Source organism: Aulonocara sp. 'chitande type north' Nkhata Bay, linkage group LG22 (genome assembly GCF_057382095.1).
Source record: "Aulonocara sp. 'chitande type north' Nkhata Bay isolate Kocher_YH1m ecotype deep benthic linkage group LG22, A_spYH_male_GT1.1, whole genome shotgun sequence".
In the NCBI taxonomy this organism is placed as follows: Eukaryota; Metazoa; Chordata; class Actinopteri; order Cichliformes; family Cichlidae; genus Aulonocara; species Aulonocara sp. 'chitande type north' Nkhata Bay.
The window spans coordinates 18,973,161-18,997,385 of NC_141364.1; the positions used below are offsets into that span (position 1 = coordinate 18,973,161).

The 24,225-nt window shown below is 42.8% G+C and overlaps 3 protein-coding genes and 1 non-coding gene across 5 annotated transcripts; 3 read left to right on the plus strand and 1 right to left on the minus strand.

Annotated features, from left to right (window-relative positions):
• The first annotated feature begins 130 nt into the window (after positions 1–130).
• Positions 131–7,279, plus strand: LOC147304032 (synaptonemal complex central element protein 1). The gene is made up of 9 exons (XM_086280573.1): positions 131–288; positions 751–915; positions 5,232–5,306; positions 5,381–5,428; positions 5,541–5,595; positions 6,074–6,163; positions 6,247–6,310; positions 6,401–6,467; positions 6,578–7,279. Exons 1-9 carry the CDS (start codon positions 273–275, stop codon positions 6,676–6,678), a joined length of 681 nt encoding a protein of 226 aa, XP_086136699.1. The 5' UTR covers positions 131–272; the 3' UTR covers positions 6,679–7,279.
• LOC147304033 (uncharacterized) lies at positions 1,009–3,893 on the plus strand. The gene is made up of 2 exons (XM_086280571.1): positions 1,009–2,751; positions 2,933–3,893. The coding sequence occupies exons 1-2, from the start codon at positions 2,470–2,472 to the stop codon at positions 3,575–3,577; spliced, it is 927 nt and encodes a 308-aa protein (XP_086136697.1). The 5' UTR covers positions 1,009–2,469; the 3' UTR covers positions 3,578–3,893.
• Positions 4,979–5,111, plus strand: LOC147304034 (U8 small nucleolar RNA). The gene has a single exon (XR_015127047.1). It is a non-coding gene; the product is annotated as a U8 small nucleolar RNA (small nucleolar RNA).
• Positions 7,139–20,217, minus strand: sack1hb (scaffolding CK1 anchoring protein Hb). 2 transcript variants are annotated; one of them, XM_086280569.1, is made up of 8 exons: positions 19,916–20,216; positions 14,087–14,278; positions 13,679–14,005; positions 12,646–12,810; positions 12,386–12,510; positions 11,745–12,302; positions 9,286–11,611; positions 7,139–8,808 (listed from the first exon to the last, which is right to left on the minus strand). In XM_086280569.1, the coding sequence occupies exons 2-8, from the start codon at positions 14,207–14,209 to the stop codon at positions 8,788–8,790; spliced, it is 3,645 nt and encodes a 1,214-aa protein (XP_086136695.1). In that variant the 5' UTR covers positions 14,210–14,278; positions 19,916–20,216; the 3' UTR covers positions 7,139–8,787. The 2 variants fall into 2 exon arrangements, with proteins under 2 accessions (XP_086136695.1, XP_086136694.1); XM_086280568.1 differs by having other exon boundaries at positions 7,139–11,611; positions 19,916–20,217.
• Positions 20,218–24,225: the final 4,008 nt, after the last annotated feature.

The following is a 24,225-nucleotide window of genomic DNA, read 5'->3' on the forward strand; positions in this document are numbered from 1 at the left end:
CATTTATAGTGAAACTGTAATTACCAGGTAAAGCACATACCACCCTGTTTTTCAGCTATGATTTATTTATTGTAATATTAAGTTGTTTTACGCTATAAATAAGCAAAAGGGCTAAATATCATGCAGTGCTGTGCACGCGCCCGTCAGTACTGCGGCTCGTGCTGCCGCCCCACCTATGAGAGCGTAGCAAGGAGGAGAAACTTCGCGCGTCAGTTAAGCTGTCAGTTGCTCTTGTGGTCAGTTAAAGAAAACAAGGTGGTGTCAGGATAGAGATGAGTGATTTCGAAGGTAAAGCGATGTACATTAAGCTGGAGAGAGAAATTTACACTGATCTAAAAAATAACCTGGAAAAAAAAAGCTAAACAACCGTTGGTTTCATATTTGCCAAAGGTTTTAAAGTAAATGTTCAGTATTTTACCCCTTAAGTATAACCTCTTTGTGAAATATTCTACCATCATCTTAATTTAAACATTAAAGCCTCTCATATTAGCCTAAATAAGTCTTTATTTAGGTTAGCAAAAAAACTAAGATAGCGTTTCCACTTGGCTACCTATCGGGCAGGTGTTCAAGCTAGCCAGAAAACCTTACCTGCTTAAATTTAACCTCAGGTTAAAGATGATTTATAAAAGTAACTATTTATTTATTTTGTACTTATTACCAGATTATAACCAGAGTAAGTAAGAATATTATAGAAAGGTAAAGTTATTACAAGTTTACATGACTCTAACGTTTCACTTTATTACGTGACAGGGTTCAGCATCGAGAACATGATTAATGTGAAACCAGCTGACGTTTCACTGCACACTGATAAACTTCAAAACCTCGAGCCTGATACGGTTCCGTGCGCTTCAGGTGGACAAATGCACGAGCCAAAGGTTGAACAGCTGATCGGAAAACTCGGGAGGCTTAAACAGGGTAATGTATGATTGATCTGTTCTATCAGATGTTTTTTGAATAGCTGCTAAATGTATTACTTACAGTTTTTGCCCGTTGCTTGAACACCATGAACCCATGCCTAGACTAAAGTAACACAAGTTGAAGCTTTTGTTACCATACCTCAAACACATGTACCCCTACCTTAAACAAAAGCGCTGCTTTGCACCCCAGTTCCAATTATGCAACACACCTACTCCTTTATGCAACACACATGGTCCTGCATGCTACACTCCATTTCATACATAAGACACTTCGCTCACAAAATGAAATTTCAGGGTGCCATTCGGAAAACACATGTATCCAAAATACAAAACACATCGGGTAATTGCAACCACTCAAATACACACCTGAAGGCACTTACTTGCAAAACCGAACACCAATTAGCCAACTACAAAAAGCCCTCAGCGTAGCCATTTCAAGAACTTTGCAAGCATGGATGGAGGGAGAGCAAGAGGAAGAGGAAGAGGTAGAGGAGGAAGAGGAGGAGGAGGCCGAAGAGGCCATGCACGGACCCATATTTCTGATGAAATAAGAGCAACTTTGGTGGACCATGTCATCAACCATGGCCTGACTATGAGGGAAGCTGGGCAGAGAGTCCACCCACATCTAAGCCGCTTCACAGTGGCATCTGTAATACGAACATTCCGACTAGAAAACAGGTATGTCTTCACCTCCATACCTTCTGCTCTACTCAGATGGTTTTATAACACTGTTCTACAGTATATCACATTACCATATCAAGTGTACGGGGTGCTAATGCTCCTTTTGCAGCCAAAGTGGCTGATTCCTTATATTGAAGTACAGTGTTGTACAGTGGATGACACAGTACATACAGTAAAGTACTGTAAGAAAAATAAGCAAACCGATGACAATATCAAATTCAAATTTCAAATTCAAATTTTATTTGTCACGTACACAGTCATACACAGTACGATATGTAGTGAAATGCTTGGACAACTGCTCGTGACCTAAAGAAAACAAAAAAGGAAAGGCTATGAATAAGATAGGAAATAAATATGAAAAATTAAAAAGGGTAAATTTAACTAGGAAGGAATAAAATATAAATTAAGGTTAAAAATGAAATAACTGTACAACACAAATTAGAATGAAGGGTAAATTTAACTGGGAAGAATAAGATAAAATATATAAATTAAAGTTGAAAATAAAATAACTGTACAACAAAATACACAATACACAATATAGAACTATATAAGAATGTATGAAGAAATCTAAATATAAATAAATATATACACAATAACAGCAGCTGTACAAGTATTAACTGGAAATGAAGAATATAGTGACCAGTGTTGTGCAAAAACAATGTCCAGAAAGTCCAGTGTGTGTGTAAGAACCATATGTGTGGGTCAGTACTGTGTGGTGGTGTGATTGAGAGACCGTATCGCCTGCGGGAAGAAGCTCCTCCTCAGTCTCTCTGTGTTGGTCTTCAGGGAGCGGAATCGCTTTCCTGACCTCAACAGAGAGAACAGTCTGTTGTTGGGATGGTTTCTCAACAAATTAGCATATTTCTCCAGAATGACTCGAAGACCTTCTGGGGGAGGACGGCAACGCCTGTTCACACAACAGCAGGAACTTGCCGTTGTGGACCTAGTGAGGGCAGACAATGCCATCCGTCTCCACCAGCTACGACGGAAAATACTTGCAGACAGGCGAGTGTTCAGCAACATAGACCATGTGAGCATCACCACCATCAGACGCATCTTGGGTAAACACAGCATCACCATGAAGCAGCTCTACAGAGTCCCATTCGAGAGGAACAGTGACAGGGTCAAAGGACTTCGAGCTGAATATGTACGGGTACGTGTAACTGTCCCTTACATTTACAATAGAGTATTGGTGAAGTCCAGTAGCAGCTGAATATGTACCATATCAGTACCACATGGATCTATTCTGAGAGCTACACAGGTACCTGTGTGATGGGGTGAGGGTGCTGAATGTGTAGCACTGTAGTACAGTGATATGTTCCCCTTTTTTTCAGAGAATCTTGGCCATGGATGGAGCTGCACAGCCTCATGAATACATTTTCATTGATGAAGCTGGATTCGACCTGAGCAAAACAAGACGACGGGGTCGTAATGTAATTGGCCAAAGGGCAATTGTGCACGTCCCAGGGCAGCGCGGGGGAAACATCACATTATGTGCCGCCATATGCCTTCGAGGGCTTCTGCACCATCATGCAATACTAGGTCCATACAATAGCCAACACATACTCACATTTCTAGATGCTCTCCATGATATAGTTGTACAGAACAGACCAGATCAGCCCAGGTTTGTGGTGATATGGGATAATGTCAGTTTCCATCGGGCTGCTCTGGTCCAGGCCTGGTTCTCCAACCACAATCAATTTGAAGTGGTATACTTGCCCCCTTACTCACCATTTTTGAACCCTATAGAGGAATTTTTTTCGGCTTGGAGATGGCGAGTATATGACCGCCAACCACATGCCCGCATGCCTCTTCTGCAGGCAATGGAACAGGCCTGCGGCGACATTCAGGTGACAGCAATCCATGGATGGTTTCGACATGCAAGAGGATATTTTCCCCGGTGCCTAGCGGGAGAGGACATTGCTTGCGATGTTGATGAGGTCCTGTGGCCAGACCCCAACAGACGGCGGGATCCATGAGCCCACTTATGCACAATTGTCATGGTTTTTTGTGTTTACAGTATAGTGTTTTTTCTATTGCAGTATTATTGTGTTGTTGTTGTTGTTTTTTTTTGCTTTATCTGAATTCATGGTACTGCAATGTACAATATTGAGTAGGTCTATTTGCGTTTTTGGTTGTTTGAAAATGTGTCTCCTGTAAATGTGCCTTCTGAATAAACAATGGAAATCAAGGACTGCAGTGTTTTATATAAAGAAGACTAGTGTGTTCCCCCTGATCTGTCAGTGTTTGCATATGATGCAAGTATGTGTCATTTTGTCAACAGAGTTACATTTTGACAAAGGAATGTCAGGTTTTGACAGCAGAGTTTAGGTTTTGGGAGTAGAGTTTCAATTTGGCACAGATGTGAATGGTATATTTCCCAGTGTTGTGTCATGTGTACTTGTGTGTACAGTTTTGGCACAGAGAGCGGAGTTTTGCAAAATGTGTTCAAGCAGTGGGCAAAAACTGTAACAGGACGGCAGATATATAACGTTTACGGTAAGACTGTTCAGACTCAATAGCGACATCTGCCGGTGATCCTTTTCTCCCCGGTTTTTTCAGACGAGTTTTGGGGAGACGAACAATGTTTCGCCTATAATAATAATGATGATACTACTAATAATAATAAAAATGATAAACGACTCTGGGTTTTATCGGAAGCCCTGTGGGCCTGGTTTTGCTGTGTTTGCAGTAAATTTGGCTTAATCGAAGGATTCGTGTAAAGCAAACGAACTCGTTGTCGTGTCTTTCCGTCTCGTGTTGACCTGCGATAGCGACGCGCATGCGTGTCGTTATACAAAGGCCTGTAGATAACTAATAAATCCGCCGTTGGCGTCATTTTTATCTGTCGAATAATGAGCTTATTCACTTGATCTGTAGGAGCACTAAGCATGTAACTAAGTACATGTGTTTAGTACAAACCAGTCCGTCTGTCAGCTCATAATGTGTCTCTATCCAAATGGGAGGTAGTCACAAGTTCCGCTTCCGGTAGCAAGCCCCGTATAATTTTCCTTATATTAGACAAAAATCGCGATAGCATGCGAATTTGTGACATTTTCATGTTTTCTCAAGTGATGAGACACGCGTACAACGTGAAAAACACGTTAACAACTTTTTTACGGAGGGATAGAAACGTTATTTATGCGCACCAATGAGAGCGCAGTATATAGCGATATGCTAATGAACACGCGCTCCCTGTTTACTTTAACAGAAATATTATAGAATATAGCTCAATTTCTTTACAAATTTACATAACATCCGTGCTGTTTATAGCACTATAGGCAGAATGTAAGTGCTAAATATTTACACAGAAATTTAAAACCGTGAGTAAAACATGCATATGCGTTGTTGATAATGTCTCTGTGAACTATGGTTGGGTATCGTCAGTGAGGTATATCCTTACCTGTTACTCCATTTATGGAGTTGCAGAAAATGATGAATGGAGAGCTATGAGATATGATTAGTATCTCCCTCTTTTGGGGAACAGCAACACCCCTTAAGAGCCATTCTGATTAACTTGTGAAATGTAATTGTAATATTTTGCAAAGTTTATCCTGTCTTTGTATTATTTGTTGGAAACCTATGTTATGTAATGTTGTTGTGCTGTGTCTAAGGCATTGTTCTCAATTTAAGGTAAAAGAGCCCTGGAAGAAGAAATTGAGAAGACAAAGTCAGTCAGTGACTCACTGGAGAAGGAGCTGGAAAACTGTAAGACACGAAGTTAATGATCTTCACACAGTCTTTACTAAACCAGCAACTGAGATACTGTCCTTGATTCACAGTACAAACTAAAGTCTTCCAACTGGAGGCAATCCACAAAGAAAAGGAAGGTATGCAAGTGCTAGTGGCAAACAGTTGTACACGTATAGTTCATCATTTATAAGTGTACAGGCATTAAATGTGAGCCCACTGATGAACATAGTTGCTCGTCTGTTTCTTCAGAGGTGTGCAATAAGCTGCAGTTTCAGTGTGAAGAGTCTGAGCAGGACGCTGCCAGGTGAGCTCCGTGCTGAAAGTTTGAAGAGATTTACTGGATCTGCTCAGTCATAAGGAGCATTCTTTGCTGAACCATCAATGGGCTTCATTTGTGTTTTTTGATGTTGAACACTAGATGGCAGTAATCTGTCTTTTTTAGCATCCTGGATACTTTTTTTATTTTATTTTTATTTTATTTGGGGTTGAATCTTTATATAGTTAGATAATGTTGTACAGCCCGATACTGCTGTCTTAGCTTTTGCTTCTTCTTTCAATTGTGTTTAATTGCCCACAATCTGCCCATTTATTCAATTAAATACCTGAAAAGGATGCACCTTCCCACATTCAGTCAGTGTAAACAGGTAGTCAGAGATATAATGGTTTTTTATTTAAGATTAGAATCTGCTTTTTATTACATTTATTGTTTGAAAATCTTTTATTAGTTTTAATCTTTTTAAGTTTTATTGTATTTTGTGTTTATATCTGTGTGTGTGTTTCAGACATTTACAACTGAATAAGAAAAGTGAGGAGCTGCTGGAGCAGTATAGATATGAAATCCAGGATGTCAAGCTTAAACACCGAAAACTGCGGTACTGTTTAATAGTGCAAAGACTCGTTTTCTGTGAAAAACCTCTGGCTGTTGTTACACATTTAGAAACTCATGTTTCTGCAGGATGAGATTTGAAAACCAGCTTCATCAACTGATAGACCAGCACAAGAATCTGCACTATGTCTTTGTAAGTGTTTGTGCTAAATTCTCTCCACAACTCTTGTGAGAAGATTCAAATGTGACTTTATTATTATATTATTATTATGACTTTACTCAGACTCCAGAGAGACTCCCAGATGAATTAAAGAGTGTTGAGAATACAAAGAGCCAGCTGTTGGCAGCTGGTAAGCATCTCCGCACACTCTTCTCTCAGCACAAATGTTGTATGTGTGTGAATACAGCGTTTGTTTTCACTTTCCAGCACTGTCACTGAATTTCTTCTGTGTTTTGACAGAAAAGCTAAAGCTCACTCAGCTGCACAACCTCGATGAGGAGCTGGAAAAGATGAAGAACCAGAAGCAGGCTCAGGAAGCAGCTGCAGAGACTCAGGAGTAAATTTGCTCTGATTTAAAGAATCAGAGGTATATGCTGTGATTACACATCTGTCTTGTCCAAGTTCCAAGTTCAACTTTATCAGCCGGAATCGTTCAAACTAAGTGATTATTTATACCCCTGACATCCAGCTGAGATATCTGACCACAGAATTCTGGGTATTTCTGATGTTTTTTCTCATATCATATAATATATTTGCTGTACGGATAAATTCTGGTTGATCTCTTAGTGTTTTTCACATAGAGACATGCTATATACTGTCATCTGTTTGATACTAGGTTATTTATTGTGTTCATATATTTAAAAACTATAAAGCCTGTTTGAATTGTTGTAACATTGTTTTCATCACTCTGAAATCCTAAAAGTAGCACAACCCTTCCCTGCAGTTTACATGCACACCTGCTGTGTACATACATACATACAAATACATACATACATACATATGCACAGAGACACAGTCGCGTTCAATTTTAAAAGAGATTTAATGGAAGAGTTTGTTGCAGTATTTCAAACAAAATGTAATACTATCTGAGGTTTAAAAAAGAACACATTAAACCTGTGCAACAATGACTTCCCCGAATTAATGCCAATTGCTTTTTCTTTTTACTTCTTTTTTCTATTTTACAGACAAACCACATTCTCACATTTCAATTCAAATAATCCAAAATAAACACAAGGCACGTTCAGAGCGCAGTGAGGGCGATCACAATCTAGTTCATCACTTAAAATATAAACAATCCCCCCTTTTTTTAACATAAACATTTACAGCATAATCCTGTGTAGAAAACAAGTGTCACCCCACCCTCACCCAGAAGTGTCTTTACAGCCATACAACATATACTTTAATCTTTTTTGACGTACTCAGCAAAAACACAGTGAACCGTAAGTGGTTTGATGCCCTGTCGAGATATCAGGCAACACGAGGCCAGTAAGTCTTTGGTTTAATAGTTTGTGCCGACCAACAAAGGAGTTAGGAATCCTGTGCAGGGCGTAGCTCTCAGGAGTTAAATGAGTTATGTAAGGAAGCGTGGCGCTGCTCCAGTACTGTGTAATATACCTGTTCTTTCTTGTATACCTTGTAGAGGTAATTCTTGGTTTTCAAGAAGGAAAACGGAGGTCAGTTTTTTGTTTTATTATTTACTCTGATTCAGGCCAACTGGAAATCTTGCATATTTATTTACACTACATGAGGCGAACACTAACACACATAAACACCACTCCCCTTTCCATGGAAGCGTCTAGGTCTCCTAGGAATTGTTATTTATTTATTTTCAACCCTGAGAAGTGGGTATATGACTTATTAGAAAGAAGTCGAGTGTGTTACGTTCACCACAGCCGCTACCATCCATCCAAACTGTAGTCCCCCAACATTTTCACCTTCTGATTCAGTTTTTTCCTCCCACACTTTTCAAACTGACTCTACCCTCTGATCTCACTCTTCTCTACCCTTTACTCTTCATCAGCTGTCTTTTTATTCCTATGTTTTGGTTATTTGTCCAGGTTAATACTAATACTACTACTAATAATGACCCCCCACCAGAACCTTGGCAAAACCCTCAATGGGCCACTGGCACATGGTGAATCCACAAAGACACTTTCTCCCATTCAGTTTCAAGCAAGCTCCATCTACAAAGTGGCCTGCACACAACACTGGTACTACACGTGTGCCGTGTTTTGTGACTGGCACATTATATGTTTTTGATTCTCAGATGCAACACTTCCCTTTTCGTCTTTTAGTCCTGTTCACAAAAGCTCATTTACAGGTAAACCTGTGCTACCTTTCTTTTTTTTTTTTGAGACACATACCGGCCCATTAAGCCAGTATCCAAGTAGAGTCTTGTTTCTCTCAGTCACCATATAAGGCAAAAAAATAGAACAAGGTCTTGGCAAAAAGGCACATTCCAGACTCAATGACTTGAGTTTGTTTTCACCATTTTATAAGTCGTCCTTTCAAGTTTTATTACTTCTTGTGGAAAAATCCAGAAAACGCTGTAGTGTTAAGGCCCAGAGGAACTCTTACAGTGTCGTTGGCACAAAGGTGGACAGTGGAGGTTTTTTGATAGTCTTGCATTAAATAAGTTTCCGTGTAAAAGGTCGCTCCTCCATCTTTCGTTATCCCAGGTTATTCCCCATCTGTTAACAGAACAACAGGGATAACAGTGAAATCTCTTTACCTCCTGCCTTTCCTCCTCGCTGGCCTTCAGCAGGACGTACCGTGCTCTTTGCGCCATAATCACGCTTGCATTTGTTCAGCTTAATCTGTTAATTATTTTTTCTGAAAGCAGATTCTCTTTAAAGTAGTATAAAAATCCATAACAGTGATGAACTGTGGTTTTGCCAGTCTCTTACTGTACATATAAGACAATCACATTTAGCCAGTCACTGCTCAGAAGCTAATTTATAACATTCATCTGCTGCTTTTTGAGAACAAACACTATTTTCAAACATTTCAAAATATATCATTTTTAAGCTAAAACCCTGGTTTCCCTCTTGGATTTCTTTCCCTCCCCTCTTGGTGGTTTACACCTAAACATATTTTTGTGTTGTTGTTTTTCCTCATATTGCTTTCCCATCTACGCTGCAAACATCTCCCTTACTGTGATAGACTACCTCAAAACGGCTGTAGACCTTCTTCTCCTTCCTCAGGCTCTCTATCCTCCTCAGCAGTCCCTCCCGCTCCTGGTTGTTGCCCTGCGGTCGCAGAAATCGGTTCCTTTTTAAGGAGCTCTGTTTCTCCGTTCCTTTATCTCCAGCATCTCCATCTTTGTTCCCTCCCGTCTCCTGGCGGTTCTTTTGGCTGTTGGCGGAGATTTGCTCCAGAATGACTTTGGTGTCGTCTCGTAAGTTGCTGCTGTACAGAACAGAGCCGCCTGCGGGCTGGTATCGGGACATGACAGATGTTCCGGTTGTTGATGTTTTATGATTGGTGGTGGATTGATCAGCAGTCGTAGACGCTGTATCTTTAGACGATGAGCTCTGTTTTTTGCTCGAATTGTCAGTGACCTCTATGACCGTGCTCATGCCCCTATCCTCTCCTGAGGTTTTCTTTTCTTTGTCCTTGGGTCCCAGGAATCCCTTTAGCCTCTGAGTCTGTTTCTTTAGGAAGTCGAGTGTCTTACCCTCACCCTTTCCCTCACCAATGGTATTGATGGACGTGGTAGAGCCCATAACCTTTTGCAGCCCTTCCTTAGAGTCTTCATGTGACAGAGTTGAAGAACTGTGAGAGCGACTCTTTTTCATTTCAGTCTTCTCTGCGTCTGTAGCATCTGTGGTCAAAATTTCCTCCCCACAGGAGATGCGACGAGGATTTATCCCTTTAAGTTTCACCGGCTCCTTCTTGAAGATCTTAGGTGAATGCAGAGGCTTTAGAGACTTGAATAGATCTTTCTTTTGACCTTCTGATGCACTCTCCTCTTTCTGAGACTGCACTATCTCTGAAGGCTTCTGTGAGCTTATAAAAGGCTTGGGAAAGATTAGTGGTGGCCTTGATGAACTGACTGAAGGTCTGCGATTATTGATCTCAGCCAGTTTTGCTGAGATGTCTGGCTTTGTCTGCTCAGGCTCTGCTGTACTGAGTGTGACAGCTGGGGTCTTCAAAGTTGTTGTAATGTTGGGAGGTTTATCAGAAAGATCTTGCCTTTTTTCAGCGGGCTCTAAGGCTTTTAGCGATGGCTCTGTCTCTGTTTTCGAGACTTTTGTCTTGGCAGCTAGGTCTTTGAAGTACTGCAAACGGCTGGCCGGATCATTCATGTTCAGAGATGATGAATCTGTGACTTTAGGTTTTTCAAGCGTAAATGTTGTCTTTACTTTTTCATTAGTTTCTTTAGGTTCCTCTTTAGGTTTAATCTCATCTTTTAACCGTATCTCCTTTTCCTGTAGCTTCTCCTGTTTTTCTTCTTTCTCCTTCTTCTCCTCGGTCTTCCTTCGCCAATCAAAAGGCTCACGAGTTAATGACCTCCTCTTTTCTAGGATCTGGGCCACAATGGATGAAGTGCGCACTGAATCCAACTCCTCATCCTCTTCCGTCGCTGGTTTTAGACCTAAGCTACCACTGTGTATCTCTGCTTTAGAAGATGAGAATATAAGTGAGGAGCGCAGTCGAGAGCTGCGCTGAAGGAGCGGGTTAACACGCGACCGGAATGACTCGTGTTTGGATAGAAGGAGTTCTGGAGCACCTTTCGCCTCCACATCTGTGCCCCCCTCCCTTGCTTTACTCCTCTCTGGCTCTCTTTCCTTCTCCTCCTCCCTCTCTTTTCTGTCCAGTACAAGGCGGGAAGGAAGTAGATCCTTGGACGTTGGTAGGCCAGAGTCTTTATTGCTGCTCTCAGGTAGTTTAGGCTTTCCAAAACGTGGCCTCAGGATATCAGGTCTGGGCTTGGGAGGAACATTTGGTGGCTCTTTTATTCCATAGCGTGGAGCTGAACTTTCAGTTTCAGTTGGTTGCACAGCTTGAGAAGGTTCATCAAAAGCATCAGGACCCATAGGCTGAGCCAGGCCTTCTTCTCCAGTGTCCTCATAAGTATTTAGATAGGAGTGGATTCTCCAGCTTCTCAGGCCTTGCTTTGCACTTGAGTCCTCCTCATACTCTTGATCAAATTGTTTGTTAAAGTTTTTCTTCTCAGGTGGGTGGGGGTGTGTTGGTGAGCTCTGACAAGCATACGCCTGTCCTATGGTTGGCCTCTTATGGGAGGATCCTCCCCCATACCTCCCAGCTAACGGAGGGGCGTTGTGGCCCTCGGGTCCTCTCAGGTCCTCAGATGAAAAGTAGTCTCTGCCATACTGCCCAGGTGGAGGCTCCTGGTCTGAGCGATAACTTGAGTCTGAATACTGGTCAATGGAGAGGTGCGGAGGACGGCCTCGAAGTCTGTCGAAGTGTCCGTGGCCAGAACCTGGCCCGGGCCCTTCACTGTAAAAATGGCTGCTTTGAATCTGTTCTCTGTAACGAAAGTGCAGCACATATTGTTTATTGTTTAATAACTTAATAATAAACCATACATTTTATGTTTATGGTCCATGTGATAATTCTGCATTATTCTGATCACAGCAGGAGGTTTTAAAGGTTTTCCTACCTGTGGAAGTCTGTCTCGTCCAGATTGTTCATGACTCTTTGCTGCATAAACTGTCTTGAAGACGCGTATGTTTCCTGGGTTCCTTCTGCATAGCTGTGCCTCTTGAAGGCACTGGCGCTCATCTCCATCTGCCTGGACACGATGGACCGCCCCTGTTCCAGGAATGACTGCTGAAGACGAAACTGCTGCTGTGAATACTTTCCAATAGTAATTCCTGTCCCGGGCTCCAGGGTTTGACGAAACGCGTCATTTCTCCGGAAAGGAAGCACGGGGTTACGATCAGTGTCACCATAGGGGAAGGCAGGGGGAATCTCAGGCTGCCTTCGGTAACCTACTGTGTTACGCAAAGACTGGGACCTCTTTAATCCAAACTGGCTGCCTAAATAGTTGCCGGTGCTGCTGGGATCAGAGACAGTAAGCGCTGTATTGTTTGGGTCAATAACCAGAGGCTCTGACTGAGCGTACAGAATGCGAAACTCTTCATCGAAGGTGGCAACAAGCTCCCCAAGGAAGAGGTGGGCGATGCAGCGGTGGATCTTCTCATAGGACCACATGAAACTATAACATAAAGAACAGTAGAGGCAAAGATTATTTAAAGAATAACTGAGTGCTGATGTTATTAATACTATTAAATTAGTCACCTGTAGTTCCCACTGAGTACAGCTCTGCAGTCAGCCAATAGGAAACGATCTTTCACCTGCCCCTTAAATGATTTCCCTGTCCGGGTGTAATAAGGTATTCCCGCCACAGTCCGGACACGTATCATCTATAAAATCAGAATTTCAACTCTGTTACACATGCATATCTGATAATTATAAGCAAATACATAACAAGACCCAGCTGTTAGCGCCTTTTTCTTTTTAATGTTGTTTTCAGATAATATCATAAAATTCAAACTGACCGGAATAAACTCCAGGTTGACTTTGCAGTTGAGGACCATAGAGACAAAGTGATGAGCCTCCAGCTGATCCAGTAAAATATAAACAGGAACGTGTCGTCCTGCTGCGTCCAAGAGGTCACTGAAGATGTCAATATCTGTGAACATGTCCATCACCACAGCAATAACCTGGAGCAGGAGCAAACACACAAAAAAGTTTTTCTTTTTCATCAACAAAAGTCTATTTCAGTTCAGTCAGGACAACTGTAGTCAAAAGGAAGTCTGGTATTTTGATCTGTAGTAATTAATATTTATATTCGGCTATCCTGGGACCTCTTTGCCCTTTCACACCCACATGTGGAAAGCATGGTGGGAAGATCAGCCACAAGAACTCAGCACAGACCAGTGGAAGCAACAGATATGACACTAACGAATTAAAAAAGGCTTATAGAAGATTTAAGAATAAATTTCAGTAAGAGGGTGTTGTTGAGTGTCCTCTGTGTGCTTGTTGACAGTTAACTCTGAGTTTTGGCAGGATACAGACATGTATTCCATAAACACATGGGCAAGAAATGGAGGACAGTTACACAAACAACCCACCACACCAACAGGTTTGACTGCTCACTGGATTTGGCATTCTCGCTTCCATTAATCAGGTATTTTATTTAGCTAAAGGCAAGCCAGTTACAAATGTTTCTGAAAGGGCGTGGTGGCAGACTTGGCAGAGAGCATAAAAAGTGAGATGAACTCAGCAGCGAGATAACATAACCGTCGCTCACACCATGTCCCTGGCAGCTCTCTATCTCGCTTCTTCTCGCTATCTTCTAAGGTAATAACACTCTGATGTAATAAGACTTGTACTGCAGTATTACCTATAAATAAATAAAAGCTCCTCGTGTTTTATCTGTGAAACTGGATATGTGCCATGTTCTGAGTCGGCACCTTAAATATATGAATTTATAAACACTGAATTTTTTGGTTGATTTTTCTTTCTACTGTAAGGTGAAACAAAACCACTCCTGCATGTTTTAACACATTCTTATCCTCTTCTGCTTACTTGGCGTGCGTTCTTGATGAGTCTCCTCGCCTGCTCCTTTATGCTCGGCATGTCAGGATCAGAGGGGTTGACTAGAGTTGTGACCTCTGTGGGATCAACGAAACTGTGCTGCGGCCAGCCCAGATCCAGCCCCGGGGCAGCCAGGTCCGACTGAACTGGCCAGTAGGTGTCCGAAGACCCATCGTCCTCGACGCCTCCCTCGTGGTACGTCAGCTCCGGGACGCCGGTGGGCTGGCTAGGCCCCTGGATTGTCGACTTGATGTGTTCAATTTCTGGCTGTGCCAGAAAACCGGCCATATCTGCATTCTGGAGGAATTCATAGTAGCCCTGGTGTGCAAAGAGACAGAAAAGTTTAGGAGATCGTAAAAGCTGTGTGTATGTGTTTTCATGCATTAGAGCAACGCTTACCTGAGTGTCATTTTCTATCAGAGCATCAATGGCTAGACGATACTCCTCACGGTAGTGCGGAGGAAGGTAATTTGGGTCGAGAGGGTTATCGCCTATCGATGAACTCTGAGACCGGTGCGGCATGGTTGGAGGGGGTCAGGTCAAAGTTTAAGGCTCAGGAGTAAGAAAAGGTGAGGAAGGAGGAATTTAAACCTGCAAGGAAAAGGAAAATATAAAATGAGGTCCCACAATAATTAATAATTAACGTCATCACAGCTGGTTTTGTACTCTATTTGCACATACTGTAAATATCACACCACTCCCCCATCCATGAGACACAATACTTATGATTCAACAAAATATCCCCTTGGGTGTTGAGAGGAAAAGACCTTTGTGTCTGGACACACAAACAGACGTTACCTTTAACCACGCACACAAAGCAACTATTGTCGCTGAGTCAACGGCGGCTTAGCAGCAAGTAACAGTTTAACAGGCAAATTTGTCTCAATGTTAACAACTGTAACAGATATTTATTGCTTGCCTACACAATTAGAATACTTTTATGAAACTAACAATACTTTTTGACATTGTGTGGGATTGCAGGTAGTAATGAGTAATACTGAAGAAAGCATGCATAAAAGAATGGTGCTATGAGAGAGCAACTCCTTCAACTTAAACGTAGAACAGGTAAAAGTATCATATTTCTCAAGTATGATTAATTGAATTAAATGAAAAGACTTCACTCTAATAATACCAGCGATTAATCAACCTTCAGTGCGGCTTATTGAAAGACTGTATATAAAGGTGAGAACAAAGTGGAACAGCTGGATACAGAAAAAGCAAAGGGAGGAGACGAGATTAAAGAGAGCAAGAGGAGAGGTGGGAGAGGCGTGAGGAGTTGTAGAGACAGGTTCTTTCATATCACAGTAAACTTGCCACGCTGGTGTGTCATAATTCATGTTGCTGCTTAGACCTTATCCTGAAAAATCTGCCGGTCATGGCAACCAAACTTATTTAGATGGGCATGACTTAAAGAAGTCACAGGTCCGCTGTTACATAACACTGTGTGAATATACGCCTGTTTCAACGAGAACCAGATAGTGACATTTTTGATTCACATGCCAAACTTTAAGAGGTGACTTTGGCGTGACTAAGACGCAGGTTTGATTGTTCATCTATCAGCAAGGGTAACACACCTACACAAACACACAAACAATCTCATGAAGCTTTCAAAAATGTGAAAATGACGTGATGGTGATCTCGAGCTCTTTCTAAAAAAAACAAGATAAAACAAAGGTTTAGCCTCAGTGTTATTTCTCTGTGTGGCCTTCTAGTTTCATACGCGGATGAATACAGTCATCAGATAAAACACGGTTAGGAAAAGCAGCTGGTGAGAGGCTAAAAACAGCTAAACCACATCGGCTAAAGAAGCACCGAAAACCAACATAAATGTTCACATAATTTGAGCTGTAAAATGTAATATATAGCACTTTTCTAATCTCATCAAGCAAACCATCCTTTCTTACGGCACGTTTTCTGCATGACATCCTGCACACAAGCAGTTTAGAATCACATAGATGTGTTTGAACTGTTGGAGGAAGCTGTAGTTCCTGGAGGAAACCTACCAAAAGCACAGGGAAAACATAAACTACACACAGAAAGGTCCCCACGGGACTGAAACCAGGAAACTTCTTGCAGTGAGTCAACAATGCTAACTGGAGCCCAACCAATACTGATATTTGTCAGTTAAACTCTTTAACACACGACAGCTTACTAAGAAAAGCCGTTGAACCCTTAAAGCTCTTTGAAGTCTGAGCGGAGTGGTTTCTGTCATATTTCAGGCCTGCTTATAAAACAAATAACTGGATTTGCATTAGTTAGTCATGGTGGCCGCTACCGAACTATAGGTCATCAAACCATCCTTATTAATATATACCAAGATGTCAAAACTCACCATTAAGGGTGTGTGTGTGTGCAATTTAAAAATAATCTTGTTTCATTGTCATAGTCGTTTATGCTCCGTCCAACTCTGCTTGGATCAGCTGGTTGCTTGTGGAGCTCCAAACACGAGCTCCCAACAGGGAAGTAAGAGAATGGACCAACTACGCAACATCAACACTCACACTGTGGTTGATGGTCTCTCCCATCTCTTCTTTACTTTTCACTTGTCAGCTGTTGTAATTAATGATACTTGTATGTTGGTAAATAGCTAATAATGAGACAGCCACTCGACCACAGTGTCGTCCAGCAAACAAACAAACCCATTAACTTTTCATCTATTACTGCTGATTGTAAATGATGTCCAAATAAAACAGTGGAGTGTTTAGTTGGCCACTTTTGTACATCCATGTACCTGCTTTCGAAAGGTAAAGTAGATACTTTACTAAAAACCTAATTTGGCTTTTGAAGGGGTTTTTTTGGCATTAGATAAAGAAACAATGAAAATCCCAGGCTTGATTCCAACCCACAGCACACTTGCATATTATGAACCATCACTGAGCCAACCAGAGCACCCACTGAGCGATGTTTGATGTGGTCCTGACAGCTGCATGCTGGAGGGTTTGCATTCTGGTGGAGAAAAGAGTGAACAACCACCACGCTGCTTAAGTATTTAAAGTAAGCTGGCAATGTTAGGAAACATACGTGGCTTATTTTCTTATGTAGCATGTGGTCGAAAGAGGAAGTGGATACACCTACAGTCTGAGCAAATTAGGGCGTGTGTGTAACCCGGGGTCTGACAGGTAGGGTGGGTAAGTATTTAGTGAGGCTGTACCTGCTTTACAAGTGTGTGTTTGACATGTTCTCTGCAAACTTCCAAGCACACTTGAGAGATTAATGACGGTGATAGCTAAGGGCTGAAAGTCCTAACCCACAATCAGTGGGACAACCCGGTTTACTCAGCGACCTGGTGAGTCATCGAGTAGCCTGGTTGGCGTGGCCTGGGGATAACTTGCAACAGACTGCCGAGATGGTGATTCATCTGCTGACAAAATGGCTGACATCCTGTTTCCCTATTCATGTGGAGCCATTGAAATTAGGGCTTTGTGGCAAGCCGTTGGCTTTCCATGCTCCACGGTGGTCAGGGAGGAATGCCGGGGCACACATGCTTGTTGCATGGAATTATTTTGCCCCTGAATTCCAAGTCATTTGATTTGCCTAGTTTTGCTCTTTGTATCTAAGTCATTTGCAGCACCACGGTGCCCATTGTGTACATAGGTGTACTGCACTGAAGCTGCAAATGAAGTGCATAACCGATGACAGACGCAAAATAAGAGAAAAACTCACATGTAGCAACACAACAGTCCAAAAGTCAGAGTTAATTCCCTCGTGAATGGAAAGTTGTTTTATAGAGTGCAAGCTGAACAAACCTAATCTGTAGGAACAAGCAATAAGTTCACTGTCACGTTTGAGAAAGAAATGTAGCAAAAATAACTAACAAGAAGTATTTTTGGTAGTGTTACTGTTTTTGTAATCAAGTGATTATCAAAAGCATTGACAGCAGCTTGAAGGAAGGCAGCCTGGGGAGGAAATGACCTAATTGGTTAATTCAGAAGCATGGTGGCATTAAAAAGAGCCAAGGCGGGTAGAGGGGGATGGGGGTTTCCTTTGCATCCTCGTCATCACTGTGTCACCGTAGAGTGGGGCAACAGATGAATAACACAATGTCAGAAGCATGACAGACTTTCCCCGCCTCACCTGGCCTACTGGTAGGATATTCAAACAAATACTGCTGCTTTGTTTGCTGTTATAGCAACTGCAGCAAGCATCAAACTGCAGAAAGTGTCTCATGATGATCAGGATCCCTGTCTTTACTACCTTTGTTGTGAAGCTTTCAGAGGCCCACAGGAGGACGAGGCTGCCCTAAATGTACCATATAAACAAAGGCCGGTCTGAAACACTAAACCCTGGCAGACAGGACATGAAGGCAGCAGCAAGACTTCGGCGTCTCTGAGCCGATAAACCAAATATTCAGACGTGCACAGCGTCTGCTCACGAAGCGTACAAACGGCCCATTCTCAGCATTCCTGCGCAAATGCTGAAAAGAAGGAGAGAAACTGGAAGGTGAAGAGCAGAGGGAGTGTAAATTACATCTGTCCTGACATGTGAATCATGAGACGCGTTAGAAGCGAGCCCGAGGACACAAACTATCAAGAAAAAAAAACACAAACTACATCCTCGCCGCCTCTTTCTGTTTTCTCTCGTTCGCATCCGAACACACCTCACTAAACAAACACTCCAATTGATCCGGCATACCATTGGCCGGTTCGTGCTGTGTGATAATTCGGTGTGTGAACCCAGGTTGAGAAAACAATACTTAAAAACAGGTTTGGAGAGATGAGCCAGTAATCTCCAGATGCTCCCGTCAGAACCTTTCAGTGACATTTTTTTGTCAGATGAACCTACAGAGATGTAGATATGTGCACACACACATGGCGCTGGTTGTCTCCCTGTATATCATCACACCTCAGCGTGGCTGTTGAACGCTGCACAAAAGACAGTTTAAATGAATTCATACAGTATGTGAGAACACACGGCGGCTTGCATCCTCCCCTTTGTGTTGTGTGTGTAGCTGGGGTTTTAATGCAGCAGTACTGCTAGAAAAACTGGTCCACTGAGATCCCCGCCATCTTTCCAACCGCCTTAAAGGCCTGCAGTCATCCTGTATGGAAAACCCAGCAGCGATGGCATCAAAATATTTCCACTTCATACACACTAAACCTCACGCATACATAACAACACCTCTGTAACCAGACCCCCGTTTTCTATACCACACACAGCAGTGCAAACAAATTAATGAATGGCACACAGCCTTGGCCTTAAGGCCAGTGTGTGACAAGATTAAACCTATAATGGGAAGCACACATGCACATGCACAGACCCAGCGCAGGGGGAAAATGGCACTAACATTCCCACTACTCTTCAAATTATAACCACATGTCGTGCTATTTCTGAACAGTGACTCACTTTGAACGAAGCGAGGGAAAAAGCATGCGATGGTGAAGTTTAAAATCAATACACACTCAAGTCAAAACAAAAGTGCCAAAGTGCCTGTAATAAAGACACAGTAAAAAACCCTTAAACCAAAGCCTTAGGTAGGGAGTAGGTGTGAAAGAGAGATGCACTCTGAATGTTTGGACTAAATAGTTTGAACATAAAGTGAGTTGTTCTTGCATCACATTTAATTTTGCTTCTTTTTTTTTTTAGGTTAAAACCTTTATTCTCCCTGAAGTGTTTGTTTCTTTCTTCGACAAACAAGTTTTTACGGTTACAGGCTAATGCCTTTGTGTTACTGGAAGGATTTCAAGTTGGTTTTAATGACAGTGACTGGCAGTGCGTGCATGCTGTTGTGCAACCAGTGCATTAGGCACACTTGTAAAAGTGTCCCTGCCCTCTCAAGCATTATTTATTAGTTGTAGTTCCTACAGAGCCACGCAGACAAAGCACTAAACAGGTTGTAAGCGTGCTTTTTTTCTGGTCTTTTATGAAAGTCTTCACAGGGCTGGAAAAAGAGCAGCACAGTTTGTCTCGTCCAGTCTCCCAGCACTGAGCCCTCTGTGTACGCGGGCTGTAATAACATCGCTGTTGCACTGCAGCTACCTGGATGACTTAATTCTGTGTAAACCTCCAGCGGCTTATGAGGAAATGAGGAAAGTAGGCTGCATTTCACTTTTTATTAATCCGCAGAGTCCACATTTCACGCTTATGGACAGGGGAGAAGATAAATAGGACGCTTTTTGAAGACAGGAGATAATAAGTTAGAGGTTAATATAAAACTGGACAGATCACAACAGAGCAGGACGAGACAATGGCTCTTTTGTCCCTCAGCTTGCCCTCGTTTTAACTTCGTACCTCCTCACTTTGCTGCTGAACTCGCCTCCTCTCTTTTTCTCTGTGCACCGACGGCTTTATCTCCTCCCGGTGAAACCGTTGATGCGAGTCTGCTTCCCGTCCGCGCGTCACATTCCTCGGATCGGACAAAAAAAACTCCACCCAAACCTCCCCCCCGTCTCCAGCTGCGTGCACCCTCCACCGCCGATCGGCAAACAGAGCGGACTCTGCGCGGACTCCAGGCCCGGGTTCAGTGTCGTCCCGGCGGTGTGTGACCCTGCAGCAGCCGCTGTCACAATAAACGGAGACGGAAGCGTCGGGGCGACTCCTGCGAGGCAGGGCTTTCCCACCGGTGAGACTCCTCCCAGACCAGTTGATCGCCCCGGGCACGTTTCAAAAGTAGCTTTTATGTCATGGCTGCAAAAGATTCAAGCAAAAGAGGAAGTTTCTCCAAACTCGCAAACTTTTTCCGTGCCCGTGCAGGAGTTTGGCCCAACTGGCGGTCCGTACAATGAATGCTTTATTCATCCTTGCACTTGACTCTTTGACATGTTTGTCCGATGTTTGCTCCTTTTTGCTTGCTCTCGTGTTGTTTGCACTGCGAAATGTTTTGTCAGTAAAACAACCAATTTGAAACTCTCCATCAATAAAATGCATCATATCAGGGATTTTAGTGCTACATTATAAACACAAGCAAGACTTTATTTAATTTAAACTACAACCTTAAACTCACTAACCTTTAAAAAAGAAATTATGTCCCTGAATGTAGTTATCTATGCTTTTTGCACATACACCAAAGAAGTGCAAAGAATCAGTGTTAATATTTTACCTCAAATCTGTAATTAGTAGTATTTTAATCAATGTTTCAGTTGTCTAGTCTTTAAATTTTACAGAGGAGAGATATACTTCATACTGCAGGTTGTTGCTGTTTAAATGGTAATAAAACCAGTGAACCTGTAATTGCAACGTGTACTACATCAGAGGACTATGACAGAGATGAGATCACCACCTGTTTAATCTTCTTTCCATCATATCTTAAAGACCTGATAGTGCCATATCACCACTGTGAAGGACTCCGCTCTAACTCGGTGGCTTACTTGTGGTATTTAAAAGTAGAATGGGAGGCAGAGCCTTCAGCTTTCAGGCCCCTTGTCTGTGGAACCAGCTCCCAGTTTGGATTCAAGAGACAGACACCCTCTCTGCTTTTAAGATTAGACCTAAAACTTGACTTTTGATAAAGTTTATAGTTAGGGCTACATCAGGTGACCTTGAATCCTCTCTTACTTATGCTGCAATAGGCCTAGGCTGCTGGGGGATTCCCATAATGCACTGAGTCTCCTTCACTCACCTCTTTTCACTCTGGCTCTCTTCCACAATGTGTCTTTGTCCTGTCTCCCTCCCCTCACTCCCATACGGTGCGACAGATGGCTGCCCCTCCCCAAGCTTCATTCTGCTGGAGTCATAATGTAAAAGAGCAGACTCAACAAGCAGTGGCTTTTGATTAAGTAAACTTTATTGCAAAGAAACTGAGCAGATGAAGGACTGTAGCTGGGAAAGAAGAACGGCTTCAATGCAAATGGGATCACTGAGCTCTGTCAGGGGAGAAAATGAGAGTTAATTGGCTGTCCAGGAGGTGAATAAAGCAGGATGATGTGTAAATAGAACCAGATCAACTCATTTCTTGAGACTGTGAAGTGGGCAGACATCCTGAGAGTGGGTCACAGACATTTGGAGGTGCGAACGTGAACCACAACAACTTGAGTTGTTACCAGATTGCAGGTAAGTTGATTCTTGAGCCAGATGACACAAACGGAGGGAGCCTAACACTGACAGACACCAGCCTCAGGCAGAGAGACCAGAACTAGACCCGCAACTTCACCTGAGAAAATGTCAGAGAGAAAGGAAGAAGAAAGAGAAACAAAACAAAAATTCAAAACCACCCAGGTCTGCTTAGTCAACAGCTAAGATCGCAGATACAAGCGGTGGAAATGAGCTTCCTCCGAAGGGTGGCTGGCCTCTCCCTTAGAGATAGGGTGAGAAGTTCGGCCATCCAGGAGGGGCTCAGAGTAGAACCGCTGCTCCTCCACATCTAAAGGAGCCAGCTGAGGTGGTTCAGACAAGGATGCTCCTGGGCGCCTCCTGGGGTTGGTGTTCCTGGCATGTCCCACTCCGGGCCCCGGGGCAGACCCAGGACACGCTGGAGAGATTATATCTCTTGGCTCCCCCGGATAAGCTGGAGGAGGTGGCTGGGGAGAGGGAGGTCTGGGCCTCTTTGCTTAGGCTGCTGCCCCCGCGACCCGGCCCCGGATAAAGCGGATGAAGATGGATGGATGGAATTATCTTGCATAAATAGGCTGTTGATTTTCTTTACTCATTTCAGGTATTAAAAGCAAAATAGCTGCATGTTTAATCATCTGGGAATTTACCCAGATTTATTTATTTATTTAGACAGAGATCTTGACCCACCCAATGTTCAACACAAAGTTACGCCGATGGTGCTTAGCTTCCAAGATAATACGAGATCGGCCGTGCTTAGGGTGGTGTGGCATTGGTTGCCTCACAGCAAAAAGGTCCTGGGCATGAATCCACCAGATGGCTGAGGTGTGTGTGGAGTTTGCATGTTCTCTCCGTGTCTGTGTGGGTTCTCTCCAGGTACTCCGGCTTTCTCAAGTGTGCATATTAGGTTAAGTGGCGACTATAACTGGCTGTAGGTGTGATAGTTGTCTCTCAACAGATTGAAGACATGTTCAGAGTGTACCCCACCTCTCACCCCGTGATAGCAGTGATAGGCTCCAGAAGGGAGACAAAATGGATGGACGTTTTTTTTAATATATAAAATTAAGTAAAGTGCTTTTAACTTATATTAAATGTGAAGCATTTTTCAAGTAAAGACAATTCTGCTGTGTACAGCTTCATTTGCTTTGTCACGATCAGATGTTATGCTGCCGTGTTTAAGATCTTTCCTCGCTACCTTTAATGCATTTTACTGTAACTGCTAAAACCACAGCATCCCCTTAAATCGGGGATTCCTCATTTCACAAAAATACACCAAATGGGCAGTTAGGGAGAAGTTTGTCTTCTGCAAATGCTACATTGGCTGCTTTAAAGGAAAAAGTGGTTTCTTTGGAGAACGTGTTCCTGTCTGAATCCTTGTAAATGAGTCAGTGTGCTGTTTTTCTCCATGGCAAAACACCAGTGCTGACTCAGCAGACTTCCAGAGTTCTCATTTCTATAAGAGTCCACTGTAACAAAGTCGTTTGTGCAGGCACTACCAACAGTTTGTACCCCTCAAATCCCACACGGATCCAGGGTCATTTCTGCCAACCATCATCTGGAGATGAGGTTGGATTTGGATTTTTCTGAAACTTGAAAACATGAATTATTATTGTGATGTGTTTCCTCCTGATATAAAGTAAATGCATTCAGTTTCAGTCTTTTATCAGTTTAACTTTTCTTTTGTCTGTTTTTGTTTGCCTTTTCACTCTCTCTGGGCTCTCCACCTGTACTCAAATGCACCGGTAGTGATAACATTAAACAAACTGCTGTGCAGGTAGAAATGTGTGTGTGTGTGTTGGTGCGCACTTTGGCTGTCCTTTGTCCTAAATCATCTATCATAAAGAACACACCTTCTTTGATAGGCCCCTGATAGCGCGCGCACACACACACACGCACACACACACACACACACCTACACACAGAGTTATGGCTTATGTTCAGTCCTGTTCCCGAGGGTGTGTCTCCTGTTTGAGTGTCTGCCTGTTCATCCATGTCCTAATCTGTAAAGTACTCATGTACTCACATACACTGCAGTGGCCATATTCCTGAGCTCGCGCTTTAAGCACAATGCACTTAAGAAGTGCATACAGCATACAGCTGTGTGAGTGCAGACAAGGGAAACCATACTATATGCATGTTTGTGAAATCAAAGTGAGGGCCATGAGAGAAAGTATGATCGGCTTCTGATAACAAACACTAGCAGGTACAAAGACGCTGAAACACAGGGCGCGGCAGCTGCCAGGAATGTGCTCAAGGCATCTCACCACACCCAACCTCTCTCTCGCTTTCTCGCTCCCTCTCTCTTTTTTACACACTCTCTCTTCCTTGCTCAACCCCTCTCTTCCCCCCTGATCTCCTCCCTCTCTTGAGTCACCCAGCCGGCTTGGAACAGGTATGCAGGTCCAGACAGGAGCTAAATCCAAGCTTGCACCTTAGCAGGGCTGGCTTAGTAGGCTGTGTCAGGTATATTTGAATTCAAAAAACCTTTATTGACAAGGCTTCTTCAAAATTGACAGTAGAATTAGATGAAGATGAAGAAATCCTGTGACCTTTTT

Excerpts from the sequence above, each read along its gene's own strand:
- LOC147304032 (XM_086280573.1), top strand. Across the intron at positions 5,596-6,073 it reads TCTGAGCAGGACGCTGCCAG|ACATTTACAACTGAATAAGA; the intron begins GTGAGCTCCGTG and ends TGTGTGTTTCAG. Across the intron at positions 6,164-6,246 it reads CTTAAACACCGAAAACTGCG|GATGAGATTTGAAAACCAGC; the intron begins GTACTGTTTAAT and ends ATGTTTCTGCAG.
- LOC147304033 (XM_086280571.1), top strand. The coding sequence starts at position 2,470 with ATGACTCGAAGACCTTCTGGGGGAGGACGGCAACGCCTGTTCACACAA. Across the intron at positions 2,752-2,932 it reads TTCGAGCTGAATATGTACGG|AGAATCTTGGCCATGGATGG; the intron begins GTACGTGTAACT and ends CCTTTTTTTCAG.
- sack1hb (XM_086280568.1), bottom strand. The coding sequence starts at position 14,209 with ATGCCGCACCGGTCTCAGAGTTCATCGATAGGCGATAACCCTCTCGAC. Across the intron at positions 12,511-12,645 it reads TCAACCTGGAGTTTATTCCG|ATGATACGTGTCCGGACTGT; the intron begins GTCAGTTTGAAT and ends CTGATTTTATAG. Across the intron at positions 12,303-12,385 it reads GTACTCAGTGGGAACTACAG|TTTCATGTGGTCCTATGAGA; the intron begins GTGACTAATTTA and ends TTTATGTTATAG.